This window comes from Apteryx mantelli, chromosome 1 (genome assembly GCF_036417845.1).
Source record: "Apteryx mantelli isolate bAptMan1 chromosome 1, bAptMan1.hap1, whole genome shotgun sequence".
NCBI lineage: Eukaryota > Metazoa > Chordata > Aves > Apterygiformes > Apterygidae > Apteryx > Apteryx mantelli.
In genome coordinates, this window is record NC_089978.1 from 215,618,111 (window position 1) to 215,642,457 (window position 24,347).

The window sequence follows — 24,347 nt, forward strand, 5'->3', positions numbered from 1 at the left end:
GGCGTGTTATTACAGTGGTCTTTTAACTGGAGGACAAGCATAGGCTGCCCACAAACAGAACCATCTAGAGAGCCACGTGCAAAGCCAGTGTCCAATTTCACTGCGATTTGTTCCCAAAGAGATGAACCATAAATGCAGAGCGCCCACAAAGGACCACAGATCCTGGAAACGTATGAAAGCTGCCAGCGAGTTTAAGAGTTTTGCACTGACCATGGGCATTTCATTTGGAAATGCCATTTTCAGGACGAATAACAAAGTCAAGAAATAAAAGACGGCTAAAAGGCTACTGCTGCAGCCTGCTCAGCTAGAGGGAAATGTAACAGTGCACAGAGTCCCATCAAACTGGTCCAACACCGTATTTGGTCTGGTGAGCTATGATATGGGGTAATTAATATTCTGAGTTAATATTAGTCTAATTTGTGTACAAAAACCTAGTGAGAAGGAGATGCCATTGCTTCAGATGGAAGCTTAGGAAAAAAAACCAAAAATGCTGTTCCACACTTTCAGCTAGAATTGTGCAACTTCTTAACACATTACTGATGGCCATGCAAACACATATATCCATATATCCACGTATATCATTAGTTCTTAGCCTGAAACTGATTCACCCCCCAAAAAATAACAGCAGCAAGTAACAAAGTAAAAGACCTTCTGTTTCTCCAAATTCTAATCAAGCTTCCTTTTACACACAGAACATGAAATGCCAAATAAATCCAGAATTTTAAGAGCTGAAAGTGGAATCACTTTCCTAAGGAACTTCAAGAGATTTGATAGAAAAGATACAGGATTTGAGTCCACATATAAAGTTACAGGTTTATGTTAGGATTAACTATTTGTATTAAATCCACAGCTGATGAGTGATACTTAACCATGTTTAAAAAAAAGAAACAGAAAAAAAAGTATCAGGAAAACTGTATTATCCCAGAATGCCTTCTGGGATATCTATCTATCTAATGCTTTAAAAAGTTCATAGCTTTATCTGCACTGTGAAAATATTACTTCATTTGAAATGCATTCAGATTTCAACAAATTCCTAAAATGCAGGACTTTTTAAATCTACGTGGTCTACTATATCTGTTCTCTGAAATGAAGTATTAACCTTCAGAATGAAGGAAAAAAATCCCTTCTCCACTTTTTACAAAAAGGAAGGATAAGTGCTCCCAGAACTTAAAGTCCATTTACAATTTTAAAAGGTTGCTACAGAAAAAGTGTACATTTCTTCATTTCCTTGCAACTCTGCTATATTTTAAGCAAAGTTGTGTCGAAATATAAAGAATACTTGATGTTTTAATTGCACAAGAGTTAAATATTGTAATATTTATCACTGAAGAACCTTACTATTTCAAAGGCATAATTTTTTTACAACATTGAGATGGGAAGTCAAGTCATTCAGTTGCACTCAAATTGCTGCTTGCTTGCACCGCGGTATACTTGTGCCCGACCCGGAATCCAGTGGGGGCTCACCCTGACCCTTCAGGTTTCTATGGAAAAGCTTTTCTACACTTTTATATAAGCCAACACACAGGGTGAGCAGCTCTTTAGTTCTTTCATTAAATATAAAAAGCAGATTTTCTTTAAATTGATAGTTTAATAATTATGCTAAATATAGCTTTTGCCACGTTTCTTGCTTGTAATGCAATGTAACGCTTCTTGATAGCTCAGTCATCATCTTGCTGATTTCTTTTCTGTCAAGGGAACAGAAGAGTTAATAATGTTAGGACACAGTCATCGGAAATAAAAGCAGTAATAAGTCTAATTTCCAACATATCTGGAAAATACTTGTAGTGACAATGACTGTATTCTGAAACCATTTTTTGAATGCCAAGCGATAATCTTTCTAGCAAACAAAACACAGCAACATCAAATCTCTCCCTCCCTGCATGCTCCTCCCCCCAAAAGGTATGGTATTTTATTTACAGTAAAGAACAAAATTAGCCCTATATGTTAACCAAAGCAAAAAACAAAAAACAAAAAAACAGAAAACATGATGCAGAACTCAGTGGTCTACATGAAGAGATGTCATGGAGAACTATTATCAAAGGTACGAAGAAATTCCTTTCATCTGATGACCAAAAAAAAAAAAAAAAAAAAATCACACACACACCCCCCACCCACACCAAATTGTTAAAGTTTTTTCTGCTATAATTCTCTTCTGGCTTTCAAAAAAGTTCTTAAAAGCATTAGCTTTCAGCCAGTCAAGAACTAGATTTCCATTTAGTCTCTATTTTCTTTTTTATTTAAATATAAATGCAAACAGTCGGGTTCTTCAGTAACATTTGTCAAATTGCATTCATTGCTTCCCCTAAAGATAAAATTAAATGAAGTGAGATCAGTATGACAGCTTGCTCTTTATCACTAGAAGAAAAAAAAATTATAGATCAGCCCAACAATGTACCGTATTAGGGCTCCACGCATTATATTTTTTATGTTAATTACAAAAGCACAATTTCAGGCTCTTCAATGTTCCCATTTCACAGAGACGGAAGGTCAGAAATTTTTACGCTACTTCTTACCAGTTTAAGAAAGTCAATTAATTTGTGAACATCCTCTCCTGTAGACAAGTCGACAAAATCTTTCGGCAGTCGATAACTCAGGTACGGGCTAGGCTGGACGGTAACTTTGCTGTTCGTACAACGGAAAACTGGATAGTCCTTTGGGAAAGATATTGGATAACACAGAAACAAACAGTGTCTGTGACTAAAATTTGTGATGTTTTTTAAACTCCTCAGTGAGATTGTCTGAGTCACCTTGCCAATGAGTTTATTTAGCATTTACTCAACTAACCCGGCACCCTACCAATTGTAAGTTTTCTTATTATAAACTCTGCCCACTTATGAGCAAGAGTTAGTGTTACTAATCACTATGTGAAGGCGTTCCTTTCCTCACTTCAAAGTTTCTAGAATGTATTGATTACTTTTCATACCATTAACATACATAAATTTATAATAGTGCCATAATAACAGAGCCATTGGGAACTTTGGGCAATAGCACCTAAGCATGTGGATACAGAGAATCTTCATAATAAAAACCCTAAACTTGTCTTCACAGGTTTCTTGCTTAAATCCATGTTTTCAAATATAACTTTGACAAAATTATGGCCTAAGCTTTCCCACCAATTTACTCATTTTTCAATTTAATTTAATTTATGCCAAAAATATCTCTAAATTCAATTCTAGCAATAGATGTTAGGATGCTTGGTATCATTTTCAGCTAACACACTGCATCTTTAAAACATGCTAGAAGTGTCAAGCAACATAATTACCCATTGTATGGCAATATTTTACAGATCGTATTTCAAGGACTTTGCAACAGATTCTGCGGCTGGATGTAAGTTTAAGCATGAAGATAAGCCATTCCACTTTTCACTTGGGATTACACCAGACAAGCTCTGTAAAGCATTTGACCCCAAGAAATCCTCAAAACAAAGTTTGGTGGATAGCATTCCCACGGATGGCTCAAGAATTAGGACTGTGTTTTAACAAAGGAGACATAACTTTCAGCAGAAAGGCCCACAGAAAGGATCTTCATGTAGCAAGAGCCACGTTATGAAGCTAAGAGATAATAGCATGAATGACGACCAGCACAGCATAGTATATCTCCTCCTGAATGTGTTACAAAAATGGTGAAGAAACTAAAGAGCTCAGATGTTAAAATAAGCTCAATAAAGCACGTCATTTCAGTTACTCCTAATGCAATTTAGCAGCTAGAAACTAAAGAGCAGCCCATGCTATCTGACTAGCCACCTCTCCTCAGACATCTAACAAGTGTTTCACAAGAACAGCAAGTAACATGCTACTTTAAATCTTCTATCCGGTCATCCAAGTAGCCATATGTAGATCTGAGGACTCGAGTCTCAGTCATGCAATGAGGAAAAAGCTGTTACTAATAAGTGAAGACTGTTCTTTCCTCCCCCTGTTAACAGGAAGTTATGTTTTACAGAGGCAATGCAGCTTGGAACAGGGATAGGACAGCCCTGCTCTGCAAATCCAGGAGTTCAACCAAAGGACAAGGCTTCCCTGAGGGTACTTGGTATGAGGAAGACACAGAAGTTCAGCTTCTTTTTGCCTCCCACCAAACATAAATCTGGAGCTTGGGGAGATTAAATGACAGGTATTAGGAACAAGGAAGAACTTTAAGTGAGCAAATAAAACATAACAGATTTTAAGAGATAAAATCAAAATGGAAAGAAATTTAAGATGCATCAAGACTAGGTAAAACCAAGTTTCAGGGCACCTTCTTGGTAATGTGGTCAAAGCTGTAGTAAGGGCTTGTGCTGTCTGAGCTACAAATTCCCTTGTAAAACTAGCAAATGATACCTGTTGAAGTTGAGCACTGTCTAAACAGACACTTCCAACGAGTTAACAGTTCCAGAGTTTAGGACTTCCATTTACTTCAGTGGGATCTGAATCATAGTTTTATTATAACAAAGAAGGACCAGAGGCTGGACTGCCTCCTGGATTCATCAGCCAGCCTCCTTTCACAGCAGGACCGTACCTGTTCTGTAGCTGCCCCTTCACTCTGGTCTCCTTTCAAGTTTTTCCCAGAGATCAGTTCTTCCCATGTAAACAGCAGCGAGTCTGTTACTTCACCAAAGGGGTTAAAATCTATTAACCAAATCCTGCCCTGCAATAGAACAATGAAGGAATTAAAACAAACCAGAGAATTTGAAATACAACCAGAAAATCCAGCCACACACACATTCGTCTTACTGCTTAGTCTTAAAGACAAAAAGTGCTTGGTCTTTAAAGACAAAAATAAAAAAAAGACAAAAAAATCCATCTGTTCTTATACACTTTAGAATATTCTAATATCTTTTACATTAAACATGTTACACAGTTTTAAAACACATCAAGCTTTGGCTTATTTTACATATATATATTTATATATATACATATATATATAGGTTTTTTTAAACAGAAGATCAGGCAGAGCTCAAACTGAATTCCTCTCTATGTGACGTGCTTTCAGATGAGTCTACAGAAATTCTGTCAAATCTCCATGATTTTCGAAGATCCCCAGATAGCATGAACAAAGGGAGGGGGGAAATGTAAACAGGGATTTCATCTTTGGTCAAAAACTACCTCAGCACCGCTGCCCATTCAGCAGTCTCCAGAATTGCTGTTCTTGGTCTCAGAAGGGTCTTTACCTACAGACCAAGGTCTGTAAAACGCTAGTGGAGATCATGCAAGTTGAAAGGTGCTGCACAGGTATAGATAGATAAAGAAAGAATAACTTAAAGCCATTTTTAATATAACCCTTACTAGTAGTTCAGACCAGTTTCTCCTGCCTTGTCTTTACTACATACATGCTCCAAACAGTCCTGGTAGTATGGACAACACAGCATGCCTATTTTACAACTAAAAAATGAGAACAGAGACTAATATGACTTAGTCAAGGTAACAGAGAAGTCTCTAAAGGAGCAAGAAATAGTTTGCATACCCTAAGTCATCTCAGGCTACAACCCCCAACACCAGGCCACCTTTTCTTACCCAAGAAAGCATCACCTATTCTAATAGAACAAAAGAATTATAATTACTTATAATGAAACATGAATACAACTGGTAGTAAGAATTTGAAAAACAGGTATTGCATCTGGAAGAAATCAGATTCTATCAAATATGAGGAGAAAAGGGTTTCTGTAATATAAAAGGGACTGAAGGGTTTTTCTGAATTCATTAACAGTCAGTTGGAACCCGAAACCAAACCTGAAGGCTGCGTAGCTACTAAAAACTCACTTTGCCTTCTCCTTCCCTCATTCCCGAAGGATCTTCTTTCTTTAGAGATCCTTCCTATCTTGATACAACCTGCAAATAGCTGTAATGATTTACACTACAGCCATCTGTTTTCTCGCTGATGAAGATCCCTTTGAAGCCTTCAGTCAAAGCAATATGGAGACTTCCTCTCCCACCCATGCTGCCTAACCCACCCCCGCAGGCGCTGCAGTGGAAACCCATGCAATAGCACAGAACAGAAACACTCGGGCTGGGAGCTAAAAGCAGCCTGTTATGATCTACGCTGACTTGCCAAAGCAGGTGGGGGGAGTCCCAATACAGATGAAACAAGTGACACGACTTGCAGGCTGGATGCGGGCCAACCCAACGGCTTGCAACTGTGTGGTTGCGCACAGACTTTCGCAGGTCTCGCTCGGGGTAGATCAATGGGGCAGAGCTGTCACAGAGCAAGCTTTAAGGAGCCAACGCACGAGTTCAGCTTGGCAATGGCAGTACCGAAACCAGACGCTAAAAGAGAAATTGCAAACTGCAGGGACACACACTTGAGCTGTTTCTTACTTGTTTCGGTCGGGTGAAAAAGCAGCGGCAAATCTGCATGGCGAAGCTGCAACATCTTTGAAACAACATTGACACCATGGGTGCACAAAGCGAACAGGGGCAAGCTCTGCTATCATTTTCCAGCTCTGTTCCTCTTCAAGACTCGGTCACAAATTCTCATTATAAGTGATGTTCTGCTTTTGCTAATAGGGACATCTTGATAGCTCAAAGGCAACAGGAGGAGGAATTTCTAATTTAGATTCATTCCATCACACTAGAAAAACAAGCTAATGAACCAATTTAATCATAGGCAGAAGCAACAGCTGGCGAAGTTCACACTGCAGTTCAGACAATCTTTCCCTGCATCAGAAATGTTTATACTTAATGAAAGGACTTCCCTATGAAAGCCTTTCACAGGCACTCCATCCCAAAAAGATGAAACAGCTTTTCATAGGAACTTGAGATCATTCCTCTAAAAGAAGAGTTGTACCCCAGAAAAAAAACTGAAAATTGTTTTTGAGATTAGTGAAAGCAACAGCTGGTTTCTGTGAGCACCCTAGCACTTTTTCTCCCTCCCTGCAGACAACTGTGCTCCGTCTACAACACCAACTGTTTCCTAGAGACTGTCTTACGTCTATACTGAGCTTTGGTATTTGCCAATTGACGAGAAGACAAACGGTCTAAAAATCTAAATGTTCCCTCTCAGGCCTCATTAAACAGAATGCACATAACTCTGGGTCAGTAACCAAACCATCTTTCAGATTAAATACTCTTTCAAATCTAACATGCAGTTCCACAATTTACATGTAGTTTAAGACGACTTGCACTGTGTGGCTAAACAGCAGTGGTAAAGCTATTTAACTGTAATCCTCTGCTTTAGCAATCTTTGTCATGTGAAGGCACAGAAATGCACAAGCCAGGTAAGCAAAGTTCTGCACAGCTGAAGGTAGAAAACAGCCCAACATTTTCTCATCCTAAAACAGGACCAAATAGATTTATCACATCATGACTTCAGGCTTTATTTTACTAAAACAGTAAGCAGCACGCTGCTGAAAGGAAGTGCCTATGACAGAGACTGTTAAAAGGAAGTTAAAAGATAGATAAAATGCAAACTGAATTGTTACATTTCCCTAACTTCAGCTGCAGGTTCACGCACAGGGCGGCGTTCATGGGTAAAGAGACACGGGCATTAGTTTGCATGTTAACAGTTGTTGTGAACTACTGGTGGCCTGAAGCCACTCATTACATTGCTTTGTTCATGACAAGTCACCATGTTAAGTCGTATTTACCAGCTGAAAGATCTGGGAGACGAGCAAAGAGCAACTCGCAACTCGTAGTGGAGCTGGCTCTCGGGCATTTCCTTGTCAGCTGTTGCACGATGACTGTGAACTGCTAGCAGGAAAAAAAGTAGCATATCCAAATGAAAACAGGCTACCCAGTCCCGCAACGTCACCTTGCCAGGGCCAGGCCTCCCAACCATCCTGCTCTTAAGACTGTATGCCTGTATGTATTCCTTAAAAGACAATTTGTCTGCCAAGTCAAGAGCTAGCTCAGGTGTGCAAAGAGAGCGTAAGGGGAAAGGCAGCCACGCAAAAGCTTGTTCTCAGCCCGGCCACTGCTGCTTCTGCTCCATCCTCCAGCCCAACGAGCAAGACGTGGGGCAGCCTTCTCCGTAGTCCCCAAGCAACCAAAGGAAGCACGTGGAGGGGGCTGCTCTCATTCACAGCCGTGTCAAACATCAGGCTTCTCCGAGTTGAATATTTCCAGTTGAAAGAATTTAAGATAAGCAGACCTGGGGCATTTCTCTCTTTCTGCAGGTGAGGTTGCCATGCAACCGCTCTGCCCAGGGGCGCCGGCTCCGGGAACTAATCACACTCACCGACACACGCTACTCTTTTGCTGCCTGTAACTCACATGCAAGGGGAGCGGTGAATAATACAGTTGCAAACCACAAAAGTATGTGTGAAAGGAGGATTTGACACACAGGGCTATCAGGCAGTTCACAAGACCCGAGAGAAGACGACACAGAGATACCTACATACAGATACGTTATCCTGACAGACGAAGAAACACTGCTCTTTTGAGATCACACGGACTGAAATCTTTTACTTAAATAGTCTGTCTTCATGCTTCAGCTATGAGGCAGAGTACCCGAAGGCAGAAGTCGGTTAGATGCTAAAGTTTTGCTCCTCTTTTTGCCAGAGAGCATCCCCAAGTTTGATGATTTGTGCCTAGGCAGGTAATTTTCATTACCATTTAGCATGGCTGTTTTTAGCCTGCAGCCTGATTTTAGGTACCTACGGTAAAAGCTGTACTGAGTAACACCACAGCAGTTATTTTCCACATGACAGACGTTTCAATTTACTTTCTGTTTTGCAAACTATGGCATGATTTACTATTATATAATTACAAAATACTTCAGCAATGATCAAAATCAGAATCAAGATTCACTACAGATATTCCCAGTTCAACCACTTAAAATAAAGACTTTACCAGTACTCAAATTGTATACAATTCAAACAGCAAGACTTAAAGTGTACAGCATTTGGGACCACGTTATTGCATTTCTGGTTTAGGATTTGGAAAGAAAATTTAAGCTAAAGCAAAAACTTATTTCTCCTACAATCACATGATTCCTAAAATCAGATTTTGAAATTTAAGACTATATAATGCTTTTCAGTTTTTGGTTTCTTTTAAGCATGTGTGTGTGTGTGTGCGCACGCATGTACGCGTGTGTAGCACTGTTCATCTGACCTGCTTCTCTCCACTGACTAGTAGAAGAGGTCAAGGTGACTAATTCAGATATAGGTATCTGAAGTTAGGATGGGATTTTTCTCCCCAAACTCTGTCAGTGTCTGGATTTTCAGGGTTCTGATTTGCTGAGCACCAAGAACTACAGCTGGAGCAATTTGGGGGGAAAAAAAAAAATTAGATTTCATCTGTCTCAGACTAAAACCAGGCACCCAACATTCATATACTCTTTTGATGATTATGCCTTTATAACCTAGACTCCCGTATATAAAGTGAGAGGTTTTTTTTCTAGCCTCACAAAAATATTCTGAAGAAATATTCATGATTAGTTTGAAAGAGTTAGGATGCTATAGGGATGAACATCACTGAATGGATTTCTAGGAATGATTTTTGAAAGAAAAAGTGTTAAGATTCCCCCTGTTTTCCTTTTACGGTGGGCAAAACATCACCTCGCCCCCCTCGTATTTTTCTGAAATATCCCAGTCATTCTGGCTGAACATTCAGATACATTTCTGTCAAAAAACATTTAAAACAGGCAGTATATAGAGGGAACCTTAGTAACAGGTAGTGCTTCACTGAAACTGCTTAGTGATACCGCATGATATCAAGTACCAACCAATCTCAAAAGAAAACTATATGGCCTTCAGTAGAATCATCGATCTGACAGAATTACAGCTGAAGCCAAAGTTATGTGCTTTGAGACAGACTACGTATTTGGAGAAAGAGATTTACAAAATAATTACATCACTGGTACAGACATACTCATATTCCTAATCCTCTTATTATCCTACTGTGGACAGCATCTAACAGAAAAAGAACTGTGGAAGGGAACGTCAAAATCAAGTAGTTCATTTTTTGCCAGGACTGCTTCTAGGAAGATGAAGCTATTACTTGTTCCATCTCTCCCCAATGCTTCAGATACAGTTTCCGCACAATAAACAATTCATTACTACAAAAATATGCAACCTATTGGTCACTTACCCTGCTGTCTCTGTACACATCAAAAACAACTGAAAAGGAGAAAACAAAAACATTAAAAGACATATAATTCCACATAGGATTTCTAAACTTAAGTAGATAGTTGTGTACACAGCACAATCTGCAAGGACAGCATGTCTCCAAAACTGCAAGCCAGAATTCCATTCATTTCTAAGAGGGAATTGAAACATTTCAAGAACCACTGTTAATGCACTGAGAGAGATGGTCCGCTGGGCTTTTCTATTTAATGCTGGTTTGTTCTGGTGTTTTTTTCCCCCCCAAGAACATTGGATTAACTCCTAGCGTAGAGGGGAGCTTATCTTCAACATCACTGCTGTGTGTTTTACAGCAGAACTGAGAAACTTCGAGGCAGGATCAGGGCTCCGTTGTGCTAGCCGGTGCATGAGCCTTTAATAAGAGAAAGTTCCTGCCTCAAAGAGATTAGGACTTCAGCAGATAAGACGACAAAACAGAGGGAAGGCGAAAAGGGGGCAGCAGGCACGCCTGAGGCAGCAGCGAAATGGCTATGTTCAACATAACCTAGAGCAGTTCTAGCACACCTACTGATTATCCACAGCTCCTTCAAACAGACCCTTTGCTTTTCGGCAATTTAAGCAAAGGTGCCTTACGTAGATATGTTGGTGTTCTTCCCACTGACTTCACTGAGCATGAATCTTTGTACATGCATCTTCTGTTCTGTATGGTTAAACAAATCCTTGGTTTGTCTTTCTATTCAGCTATGGAAATCAGCAAATAAGAATTCAGGCCTGACGAGTTGTGCCAGTTTAGCAGAAAAAATTAAAACTGCTAGATTTAGAAAAGCCTCATACAAATGCTGTACTGCCACTTCCTTCACAAATAAGGAACTGAATATTTCAGCTAGTTCAGAGATTTCCTAATACGTGCGAGACAAACTAAACTCAGCATACGACTGAAGAACAGTCTCAGCAGCTGCTCAGGAAGCTGCCTGTCAACAGCATGTATGTTGATGGATCGTGTCCATGCATATACAGCTCCTCGGTAGCTTAGCCTGATGGTTAAAGCCAAGTTGGCTGGGCTAAGAGTATACCACAACTCAGAGCTAAAGCCAGCCGCCTAATTGTTTTTGACCACATGACCATAACCTAAAAATCCACACAGCTTCTTGCACAAGCTCAGTTACATAGCTTTAAAATATCACTCCAGAGTTAAGTGGTATAATTTTCTTCAGAAAAGCCCTCGGATGGCTAAGTCATCGATGCAAAGAAGAGCACAGCAACCCTAGATTTCTTCTGTAACTGTTTAACTGAACTTGTTGCTTATACTGTGTACTCTCACTAGTCGTATATCATTAATGGAAAGTTTTCATCTGAGCTTTACTATAAAGTGATGTCTGCAGGTTAAAGCAAGCCAAAGGCAATATTGATCATTAATCACCGAGGCTGATAGCATTTAGTGGGACTCATATCACCATTAAGGCTCATTGGCACATTGATGACTAATCCGGGACGCTCGCAAACACCGAACGGGGAGGAAGACCTGAACTGTTCCCTCTTCCTCAGCGGTCACCCCAGAACAGTGCGTCATGAGACTGTGGTAAAACTTACCCTCAATCACCAGCAACTGCAAGTAAAGCTAAGGGCCTGACTCTAGAGTAAGTATTGATGCCTCTGGAAGACTGTTTTTAGCGGGCTCTTATGAAAGGTATTTAGAAGGTTCTACCACCATTTAGAAGTATTTAAAAAGCATTTGCCCATCTGTTATCATTCTGCTCCAACTCTGCACTGCTTCAGCTGCTCTGACTCAGATCTTCCATCTGGAGAAGCTACCAAAACCAACTGGAAAAAGCAGAGCAAACAACACCGAAAGCAACACCCAGTGAAGCAAGAAGTTGGAAAAAAAGCTTAATACCTCTCCTTTTAAAAACAAACAAACAAGCAAACCCAGATTTTCATTGTTAGTAACACACATGCTGCCAGACAGTGGATCAAGGAATATGCTGGGGCATGAAAAAAGGGAGGGGAAAAAACATGAAGAATTTTTTTGCATGGCATTTCTCTGCAGAAGACAGATAACCAGCATTCAGTGTCCAAAACCGAAAGGTTACAAGGATGAAGGAACAAACCTTCATCCCAGAATGTCACCCTGAAGCCTTCTTTTCCCAGAAGGTAATTCAGATGGCATAGTTTTATTTACTTTACATAAGATGACAGACTTCAGATCTTTCAGTTCACCGGACAGCAGTTTCAGAGCCTAAATCTAAGCATCTATTTCTAAAAATACTGCCCTGAATTCTCATCCATCAGTGGATTACATACCAGCTAAAATTATGTTGGGTGGAACATACAGGAAAATTAAAACAGACAGTAATCAGAATGTCATAATTGTATGATTGATTTTCTTCAAAACTTTAGGGCTAGAGATCTATTAAATTAGTATACTGATTTCCAGACTACTAGTCTTCTCCAAGCAGTGACTCCTGATAAGCTGTCTGGACTGAAATAAAGGAACCATGCAGAGTCAAATGATTAAAATTTGAATAAAGCAGACTGGCATTAGAAGGTACCCTCTTCAGAAAGTCAGACAGGACAGATCTGACTGCTCTGCTGGTTCAGCAGAACAGTTAGCCGTGCTCACAACTTACCAAAAGGTTTGGTATTCAAAGCTCTATCGTGGACAGTATAATTGGCCAATAAAACTCTCATGTTTATGTGTTTTATTAAAACAAGGCTCAGTCCACAGAGGCCAATTTAAATTTCTCCATCCTATTTTTCACCACTCCTGACACCCATCACAATAAAACACCATTCTACAGTCACTAAACCATGTCAGGAAACTGTTTCCAAATGAAATTTTCAAAGGACACATTTACAAACTGAAAAAATTTACCTAGACTGCTTAGAGGTAGTAGAATTTCTTCAAATACTCTGGCCTTTATTCAAAAGTCTGATCAGCTAAAATGCTGCGCATCAGTATTTCAGTAGATATTTACATAACTTCTTGAAAAGAAACTTCCAAATCCTTTCTTCAGGGAACACAGCAATACTTTAGCAGCAAACCTTTGACAACATCTTTATAAATAATGTTTTCTTATTTTTCATCTTATTGAAGGTTTTTTCTTACATATTTCTTACCCCAATACTGAGATCTTGAACTTTTCTTAATTCAAAGCAAGTACTGGGGGGAAATCAAATAACATAATTTTGCCCTCTGAAAGAGTCTTTCACTCAATAGCTTTGTTTTCCTGAAAAGCTCCAGCCCATTCCTTTAGTTTTTCTTGCTCCCAATTTTATCATTATTCAAGAAACTACATAGCTCTGCGTGCTCTAACCACAAGGGCATAAGGCTCCCCTAGTTTAAAAAGAACCAAGCCCTGTGAAGGTAGTAGCTGGCCTCAGCATGAAGACAGAAATACGTACGCACAGGCTTAGAATACTGAGGTTGTCATTTCTTATTGAAAAATAAGTTTTTCCACTGATCTCCAGCAGTGAATTGGAATTTAGCACACTGGAATTTTGGTGCGCCGTGGAGGAAACAAGCCTGGCTTAGCGAGGGGGCAGGACAACAGGTCTCACTTCTATGGAGGTGGCCCTGTAAGCCCTTTCCAGTTCAAAATTCCCAGGAAAGTACTGGGCAAAACAGCTTTAAAAAGGCAGACCCTCCATTTCTGTTTTTAAATCATTGTAACTATGTGTACAATAAGCACTTTAAAACCTTCATAAACATCTTCCCTCCCTCCCTTATGCTTCCCTTTCTAATTCAAGCCTTAAGATACTTACAGTCTTCATCCAAGAATTTATACTGTATGTTTCTCTTGAAAAACTCCTGTATTGATCTACAGATCTCCTCATGTTGCTTAGAGATATGATCATAGTATTGAGTGTAGTCTCTTTGTGATATACCTGTGAATAATTTCAGTTGATTACAAAGAGCTTCAGACATGCAAAAAAACCAACCAGTCAAAATGCAGTTAGAGATGCATGCAATATCTACTTTTGAGAAGACAGGTACTCCCAAGTTTAAATTATTAACAATAACTTACTGTTTGGCTTTATTCTCCAATACTTGCAGCGTATCCATTACAAAATTTTTGCTTGAACACTTCTGTCCCATATTTTGTAAACCTTTTTTTATATGTACACGCTTTAACTACTTTAAAGTGAATTTCAGAAGGAAGCTTCTCCAGAGTTTAAGATTTCAATTGTTGTTTATTCGATTCAGTTCTATTCACCCTGGTTACTCTGGCCAAAAACCTTTTCTGTTCTGCACATCAGAGGTAGAGACCAGAATTTGGAACCATGAAATGAAAGGGCCAGGCCTGCAGGCACTTTAGCCAAGATGACAGACCCCAGGTGCATGCCTTGGAGATTCTCATTTAACTGATTCGTTAAGCATGCAACAAAACGTACCCACTTGATGTGGTTTCACTGTAGGTGAAACCTTAAATCTTAGTATCGACAAAATGGTCTCATAAAAATTCACTGCAGCCTAATACATTATTTTTTCTGTTTGCTCCCCCTGAGGGCCTTCTTGTATACCTGACATTAGATAAACTATCCCAACTGCATCAGAAGTTCTTAATTTCAGACATTTGCTTGTCTGCAAGACAGTAATTTAAGTTGACATCAACAGGATTACACACTTAACATGTATCTTAAGAGACAGAAGTTCTGATGCAGGATATGTAAACATAAGCCACTGCAACACCCTGCTGGAAAAATGCCAAATCAAGACATACTCATCACTATAGAATGAGTAACTTATGCTATTTAGGGAAGAAAAAAGCCAGACTCTACCAAAGACGACACAATGATGGTAGTTTGTTATTTTAATCATATTTGGAACACATCAGAGACTGTGTCTTGCCATAAGACAATGCTGAATACCTCCAAAGAAGTGCTCTTTTAAAAAGCTCATATAAAATGTGAAGATTACAAAGTCAGTAGAACTCTGAATTATTAATATCACTGCAAAGCTTAACTCCGGTCTAAAAACAAAACCAAGAGATGGTGGCATCTCAGGGGGATGCAGATGCCTAACTGGAAAAGCACTCACTACACTGTGCAAGTATCACTCCTTAGCTTGACTGACAGGCTTACTGATTTAAAATCAGTAGATTAGAAAAATCAGATTAGAGAAAATCATTAGATCAGAGAGTATGGGAATATGTTGTGAAAAAACTTGGAGCTGTCTTCAGACACGCAGCTGAGTTGCTAGCTTAAAAAAAACATACTGGTAGATCTACTAGGTTTTAAGACAGTTTAATTAGCCAGAGCACAAATGCTGTGGGGTATTTGAAGGTAAACATTACTAGATACATAAATTCTATAGTAATCCTACTTTCAAACATTTTAGAGATTATTACAGTGATGCATATCTCTGTTAGTTGTGGCATCTCAGCACCACATAAAGGACAGGATTCAGCTCTTTCTCCTTCATACTGGCCTAATGGAGAATCTCTGCTATTAGTAAGATTAACTCTGCTACAGAGAACTGCAATATAAACCCTATGATTGGCATGAATGGGAAGATGAGTATGCAAGTACCAGAAGAAACATTAAAAGAAGGGTTGTAAGAATGGCACGTGTTGACAGCACCTAAACTAGCAGATCCCAAAAGATCTGTGTGCAGCTTTATAGGACACCCAGATCAGGGGACAAAGGACAGTGAGTAAATTCCTGATGACTGACAGCAATGGGACAGGATGGAGAAACGAATCACTATCAGCTCCCAACTGGTACAAAAAGGCACATCCAAAACAAGCGCGTAGTCACTGCCCTGAGAAGAACCCAGGAGAAACAATGAGGACTGGGTAGCTGATATCCCTTCATCTCTTTTTCATCACGAGGAATCCCGGACAAACTACTTGGACACATGCATCTTAGTGCTTGCGAATATGTAGGTATAAGACAGAGTGAGCGAAACTGGTTTCATTTTATAGCAAAAAAAAAAAAAAAAAATCACCTTCCTTCCTAAGAAGTCTGGATTAGAGCTTTGCTACATCATTGCTACAATACTTCAACATCATTTGCTATGCTAGAAGAGTTTAATTATAACAATTCTGCCTAGATAAGAGCAAATGTGCACAGGCTCTGTGTTATCTACAATTTTGTTCATCATGACAGATTCCATGGCAGACTACAGCAAAAACTAATTCGATCTCCAGAGATGTGGGATGGAATTCAGTCCAAAATTAAAATCCTCACTTCAGGTGTCTACGTGTGCACTAGATATCTAAGCTCCCATTAAAGTCAGAAGTTGTCAATACAGCCAGAGGAGTTGAATTCATCTGACCCTGAAGCACATACATAAGCATAGTTCAACTGCCTAAAATACATTCTCCAGCATAATCTACCTGTCCTCAAGCTGTCACAGGTCTCCCATGGGTCTCCTGATGTCTCTGCCAGCTCTCTGTGTATGTTTTGGATACCCTAGCTGTTCCGTGCCGCTTGAAACATTCTACATTTAGGTTTTTAACCCAGAGTGATGGGTCAACTGCTTTGCTGACTAAGCGCCATTGACTCGAATATGAGCTCAGACACCTAGCAAACCCACGGACGTGTTCTGGCCCTTTCCACATATAATATCCAGATGTGGTCACACTGTCAGCATAATACCCAACTGCCTCTGTACTCCTTCTCCAAGTAGGCTATGACTCAGTATGCTCCTGAATATAAAGGAATCATTTGCATAACACCCTTTGGATGAAGTTTCTGAATTAGCAATTAGAGTTAAGAATTTCCCACTGTAATACTGGGCATAATATGTTGTCAGGCTTTCAGATATAGCGGAAAGGGGAACTTGGCATACCATATTTTAAATTACAGAAACAAGAAAAAAAAACACAAACATGAATTCCAGAAACGCAGTGTGGTGAGGAAGAAGTATCTTCAGATTTAACATTGATTAAAGAAATCAGAGCAACTCTTAACTTCACTGAATAATTTAAGAAAATCCTCACCTATAAGCTTGTTTTCTTTGACAAAGCATCTGAATTCTGCACCAGGGATTAGCTCACACCATTTTCGAAGAACAAGCTACAGAGGAAGAAAAACAAATGACAAAAGTATGGTTTCAGACAGATAACAGGTAACTTTTTGTCAACAGGCATACAGTAAAACTGTTGGAAGAACAAGAAGGTAATTATGACACAACCTCTGAAACAAGGAACCAAAAAAATCTCAACCTGCAGTCCATATAATTAGCTTAGCAAATACTTAGAAGTAATTTTGCTTATTACTAATTTACCTGTAATGAGAATGTAAAGACAAAAATAAACCCAATAGGCTATAATTTTACCCACTAGAGACCTTTTCCTGAAGCCAAAGTCTTTCAACACTGATGTCTAGAGAATAATTTGATAAATATGTCACTTTCTTCTACAGTTACATGTTCAGAACATGCTGTTACATTGCTATTTATGCCTGGAACTCCAGATACGGTTCAAGAGCCTTGAAAACATCTGTTACATTTATATGCCCTCTGCCACTGGCCAGAAACAGGCTACTAATATTGACTGTATTAGATAGTCACCATGATTGAACAAAAACTGTACTTTCATAACTTTGTGGGTACCTGAAGGTAGAGGGCAGACTTTTTCTTCCCCCCCTTCTATTTTCTTTAATCCAAGATTTACGTTACATGAATTATTAATACATACGCTCCTCAATTTTTCTCTGTATTTTTCATTGAATGCTAGCTAGGATCAAAGCAATTCTGTAGCAGCACACATCACAATAAATACAGCAATGAAAAGCAACACTATCAAGTCCTTCCTGGGATAACAAGAGGTAACTGGCATAAGTTGAAGCAAAAGAGGTTCATGCTGGACATAAGAAGCAGCTTTTTCACCATGAGGACAGTCAAGCATTGAAACAGCTTGCCAGGAGAGGTTGCACAGTCTCCATCCATTGAGGTTTAAGATTGCTCAGGGCTTTATCAAGTCTAATCTGGTTTGATCCCATAGCTGACCTGGCTTTGAGCAGAAGGTTGGACTAGACACCACATGAGGTTCCTTCCCACCTTAATTATCCTATAATCTTCCACTTTGTACAACATTTTCAACCAAGAAATTTCTAATGAAACAACTTCAGAGTTACATTAATGTTAAAGCATGGAAAACAAAAAATCCTGCTGTATAGCACAACAGATCTGTCTTGGAATTGGCAGGAAGTGGCTCTCTAGTCAAAAGAGCTGATGAGCAGAATTAAATTTAACCGAATCAACCTCTATTCTGGGATACACCCGAGCAGGATTCTGTGACGCCTTTGAAGGCGCAAACCCTTTAAAATAAGGACACAGGATAGAAATAGTAACCAAACTATTATAGTCAATAGGACAGACTGCCTGGTAATTAAAGCACATCTCTAGCACTTCATCAAGGTGCTGTTATTTCCTAAGCTGAAGCATTCGGATGGATCTGTTATTCTGAGGGCCTCAATTGCTGTTCATGGGCACTGGATTCTCCCAAAAACCTATTGACTGCAACAGAAAATTTAACAATCAAACTTGACACTAACTACAATGTGAACATCTTTGTCCCAACTTTCAGATATTCTACATTTTTAAAGCACATTAAGACAGTGCTTTAAACCACACGGTTCATTCGCTTTTCTAAAGGCCTTTAAACCTACAGGATGATGACAAATGCTATATTTACATACAAAATTATTATTAGAGACATGATTAGATGCTATAATAAAAATGACAGCACCACATGAACAGTTTAAAGCATCATTAACACCTAAAACACTAACCTAAGGTTTCAATCTGGTAATGAACACGTATAACAAGATACAACCAATCCAGGTCTTAGTAGCCAGGATGGCCCCAGCCACTACAACTAGCTTCTCTTAGTAACCGCAGCTGCGATGTTCACAAGAAGTGTGCTATGGAGAGTAAATGGTTTTCAGCTGCTGAGCTTGCCCTTCCTGGCAAAACCTAAAAGACATTAGAGGAAACTACAAAGCAGCTTGAAAAGCCTGAGCATCAGCTCATCACTGACCTGTAATTAAACAAACTCCTTATGTCCTACAGCTCTTAACCAGACTTCTCCCCACTGCCCAAGCAACACAATAAAAGAAAAGAAAAAAACAAAAAAAAATTATTGGCACATGCCCAAGCACAAATGGCAGCCTGCCCGTGAGTAATTTAAATAAATTACCTAGAAATCAGGCAGATCAGGTCTTACCTCATAGTCCAAGGAAGGATCAGGCGAATCATCGGTGCAGTGAATAAATCTGGAAAAATAAATCACACACATCAAAATCTGCTTTTACATATATGATTTTAGCCACTGTGAGAAAAATAAACCTGAACCGTGAATCCCAAAAAGTCCTGCTAAAGTATATCCAAGATGTACAAACCAAGTAAGTTCAGTATGTGAATAATGAGCCTCTTTCCAAGGATTATCAAGGAAAAAAAAATCATCTTCTTATCTAGTGTAATTTGGAAGCTCTTCATTTAGACAGGGATTTAGGTAAAGAGGGAGTATTTTGCATTGCTGAGTCTTTTGTTTGAATTACCAATGCTGTTCCTTTCTTCTTTACTGTCATGCTGGCATTACCAGATTCTCAAAGAACCATATGAACTTTAACAATCTAATCTAGTTTCATCGCAGCATGTTTTTCCTAGTAATTCTGATGTTTCACTTCCTAAACCCAACAACTGAGACACATCATGTCTTAGAGCAATTCAGGACTGTTTTCATTTCCATGAATAAGGGACGCAAAACAGCACCACTCGACACTCTCGATACCACAGCATGGTATCTTTCTAAATTAACAGCATTAAGAAATGCTCTTAGAAAAACAGCTCTTGAGAGTGAGAATAAACAAAACTATTTCCAAAACTGCCAGCAGATGCCAAGATTTTGTCCCTTGTGATTATCCGACTCTCTGCGCCACCATTCAGGAACTATCAAGAACAGAGGCAGTTATACCCAAGCCAACAACTATGTAAGCTCTCATTTTTATACAGCAAACCTTACAATATATCCTGTAACTTTCAAAGGCAATTACCAAAAGAACACGCATTTTCCTTCCAAGGGTACGCCCCGACCCTATTGGCAACAAGCTACCTGGATGTACTGCAGAGCTGTGTAAGGGTCACAGCTGAGCAGTATTCTTAAATGGCAACATTTATGCAATCTCCCTTCGGCACTGAACTTGGTTAAGTAATGCAGAAGTCTGACATCCCTTGTCCAAGCATTGCATTTGTAAGACATGGCAGCTCAACCTTCAGTTTGAAGCACAGAGCTATCATACGAGTTCATTCAATCGGTTGCCAATAAAAATAAATTTCACACGTTTTAGTTTAGGCTTTAATAGCCACCACACACAGAAGAGAAAGGCGATTGCAGGCATGCGTTCCAAAATACCGTAATCAAACAAATCGTATACATCTGCAAGCCTATGTAAACAGATAACATCCATCAACTACGGGGTATATTCCCAGCGATCTGAGATCTGTCAAGATGACAGAAGCAAACTCATGACAGCTTGCAGTTTTGCAGGAATTCCGAGTATTGCATTACTATCATATGTTTACTATGCTCAAGAAAATACCCCTCTCTCCCCCCCTGCAGAAAAAAAAACAACCATAAACTATATGTAAAAGGCAGCTTAAGTCCAGCATGTGGGGTTCTACAATCCCTGCATATTCGGACCTGTATTACCTTTCATGGACTTCCACGCTTGTGACTGAGGTATCCGCAGTCTGGTCCATTCCAGTAAGACGTACTCTTACAATAATTTCCAGTTATCACAAGACATCCTTATTATCAATCAGAATTAAATAGCCCTTACCCATCCCTCATATATTTCAGAGGAGTCTATGTGGAGGAAGATAGTGCATCTTTCCCTGCAAGTCATAAAATGAAATACTTGTGTGCCATCCCAAGCCACACTGACTGCTTAGATATTGCTACCAAGACAAGCAAATCAAATGGTAAATATGGAAGAAAATACTGCAAGACACAAACACCTTTTTCCTTGAGCCTCAATGACACAGGACGGAGTATAAGTGAGGTAAAAAAAAAATGGAAAAATGTAATGAAAGACAAAAACTCTAGTCATTGTCCTCTCTTTCCTCATTTTTCATCTGAATACTATCACGGGTTTTTGTCAACACAACCTTACTCACACCCCCCAGCTTTTTGTGTAAATGAGGGGCAACCTGATGTAGTTGTAACCATGTATTTTATACGAAATTTATTACGGCATTAATTGATTGGACACAGCTCAATTCCTACATTACATGAGGCTCTTTAAAAGTCAGAGGCAAAAGCAGGGTTTCTTTAACCTGCATCCTATTCAGGTCTGGAGCTACTTGAAAGAGCATTCAGAGACACTTCAGGAATGCAAAATGAAAAGGTATCTGGACTCTCTTTTCTGAAGCTTTTGAAAATCATCATTACAAATACTAGTAAGAATGAAGGAATTCAACTCTATAGCTTATAAGCCTTGGGCTGTGGTCAACAGCTTGTTTACAGATTTATACTTACACGTCAACAAGAAGGATCAAGGTCTCTTTGTACCTACCAGATGTACGTTAAGCTTTAAATGCTTACACGTGACACAACAGGATACTACATGAAGCAGTTATGCACTTCAGCTTTCAGTACTCTGAGAAAAATGATTTAAGAATGTTTATAAGACCTCCAGTACCTACCTGCTAAGAGAGCCATAAACTGATTCGCAAATTATTGAGATTACATTTTTAATAGTTTGTTATTAGCTGCAGAATGAGAATTGTAAGAGTTATTTTGTACCTGACAAGTTCCCCTGCTACTATCTCACAGTCTAATTTAAAACCTTAATAAAAATCAAGAAAAAATTTCTAACAGCCTTTGAACTGTATCTTTATTTCTCAAATATTGAACTTTACTGGATGAAGTATTCAACTAAGGACCATAAGCCAGTAGGAGATTCATACAGCTTTCAAGGGAGGATCTTGTACTACACATTCTGTAAATTCCTAGGTAAAAAGGGGAGCTGAGTAAAATCTCAACAAAAAGACATTGCCTAAAGCCTCATTTTCCACATTCTCTCATGTGCAATGCTTTGCCTTGAAACAGGTTAAAGCAGTGTCTAAACTAACAGCTACAGTTCTTTCAACACGATATCCTGAATCCCAAGTCACATTTTTATGAGCCAACACTGCCTCCTATGTTCTGTCAGCAGAACACAAGCTGGTATTCCTCCACATCTTAAAAAAACCTTAAAATATCCCATTAAAAAAGAAAGAATATTTTCCAGTTAACTGAAGCAACTTTAATCGCAGGCAGAAACGGGTTAAGTTTTGAGCCTCAACTACTTTTTGTTCTCTGAGAGGAAGCTAAAAATTAGAAGGAAAACAAAACAGACGCTGAAAATAAGAAGTAAAAGAAAAACCGTCTGTAGTTGGCCTTTGCTCAGATCATTTGGGGCTGGCTGGGGGAGTGGAGAGGAGGAAGAAAGGAGGTGGTAATTTAACTTAAATTACTATCTAATGTAAAATGGATTAAACAATCCTGTGTGTAGGACATCTCCGTCGTTCACATCTTAGCAAGCGTTCTAGCTAGGAGACTTGGGGCAAGACATGAGCACCATCAATATCTGGTAGCACTACAGTCCTGGGCTAAGGCACTTGGCTGCACTGGTGTCTGCTGCATTCAGTGGTGTCCATGCACTTTGGGCACACCCAACCCGCACCTCCTGGACGGGGTTCCTCCAAGGATTACCCACCATAAATCCACCCATTTATTATCACTGAAGAGAGCCAGGCAGTTAGCTGCTCATATTGATTGTTTTAGAGATTTCATGGTCATCTACTTCTGGGCAACCAGAGAACTTTGTGATCCAATATGCAGAAGGCTGGTTTCAAAAATGTAATCAGAGTGCTAACTTAAAAAAAAAAAAAAAGTACTGAAACATTTGCTAGATTTTAAAATTAAGCAATGTTCTTAGGAGTCTAATGGGCTAAACTTCACTTGAGAGCAGACTTTCTGAATTGTTTGCTGAAGTAGGCACTTAAATTTTAACCAAGTCCTCTCATAAACACCTAAATAGAAAAGGTGCGTCTCCCCTCAAGCTTTTTTGTGTCCTGCATATTAATAATACATTTGGAAACTTCTCCCTTGCCCACTGGGAGCTGTTTCGCATGCTTTGTTAACCTGAAAGTCATTTCTTACCTACTAAAGTTATCACGCAGGCTGCCTTCATTCCTGCAAAATAGTCTCCTGGGCTTAAGCAGGGTTGAGTGACTACTGTTAGACTCTCTACTCCACCTGCCTCACCAGCCTCTCAAAGAGTTTTCAAGAATGAACTTTGAGAAGTAACAGGTCCATGGAAACAACTGGTCAATTAAAATATTGAAAGTCAATTTGCAACACTTAATATTTGCATGTCAGACAACAGTTATTCTGGTACCTGACTCAAACTGCCCCCTCTATGCTAAGTCAAGGGCAACCCCAAAAGAGAACATCTTTTGCATTATATGAACAAGGCTGATCTTACAAGACATTTTTTCCCTACCATTGTAATTATTAAACAACCGGAAAAATAAGAATGCTGTAGGGTTCAACATCCCAATAGTAGCATCTGCAGATTTGAAACATTCAGTATCGTGCTGCAGAACAGGAACAAATTTCTGCAAAATTCCCAGGTTTCACTAACCAATGTGAGATAACAAGCTTATCTTATAATTGAAAGGGCATTATCACATCATTAGAATTATTGCCACTATTCATACCAGTCTCAAGGTGGGTTTTCTAGCCCAAACATTCTAAAAATAAGGAAGAAACCTGTGTACTAAAGTAATACACTGAATAGGCCTTTAAAGTAATTTTCGTTCAAAAGAGGAGATTTAATCACTTAACAGAAACCCCTGTTAGAAATGGATTTTTTTTTATCATGTATCCACAACACTAAGGTTTTGAAAGCCTGCATTAAAAACTGAAAAGTTTTCTGTGAACTCAGTCAAATACAAGGCAAAGCTTACTTGAAGCAGAAACAACATTGCTTACATTAATGAGCACACTGTTCAGAAGCCTTCGTTAATTTATTCCTGTTCTAAGAGGAAAGTTAAGTCATTATTCTGAACACAGAAAGTGGCAACACCATGTGAGAATCCAAACAGTTAAATAATGCAAACGTAAGGTACATGACTAGATAAGCTTTGACTGAGGCTGCATCTTTTAAATGGTTTGTATCAAAGTATTGCACAGCTGGAATTTTCTCTGAACTCGAGACAGTTGTTAACTACAGCGAGGGCAGTTCCCTGACCTAAACAACGTATAGGCCAGCATCAGAGAAGCAAACAGGAAATAAGAGAGGAAGAAACGGGCATAGAAAGCAGTTTGCCTTAAGTCCCGCAGCAGGTCACTGGCAA

At 39.2% G+C, this 24,347-nt stretch overlaps 1 protein-coding gene across 1 annotated transcript in view; it reads right to left on the minus strand.

The window, feature by feature from the left end:
- Positions 1-801: 801 nt before the first annotated feature.
- CDC123 (cell division cycle 123) overlaps positions 802-24,347 on the minus strand; it is a 35,349-nt gene continuing 11,803 nt past the window's right edge. The window contains exons 7-13 of the mRNA XM_067317162.1: positions 19,168-19,216; positions 16,939-17,014; positions 13,757-13,879; positions 10,002-10,030; positions 4,495-4,623; positions 2,514-2,651; positions 802-1,685 (exon numbers count right to left, since the gene is read on the minus strand). Of these exons, the coding sequence (XP_067173263.1) occupies positions 1,659-1,685; positions 2,514-2,651; positions 4,495-4,623; positions 10,002-10,030; positions 13,757-13,879; positions 16,939-17,014; positions 19,168-19,216 (571 nt within the window). The 3' untranslated portion in view covers positions 802-1,658. The remainder of the gene's footprint in view (positions 1,686-2,513; positions 2,652-4,494; positions 4,624-10,001; positions 10,031-13,756; positions 13,880-16,938; positions 17,015-19,167; positions 19,217-24,347) is intronic.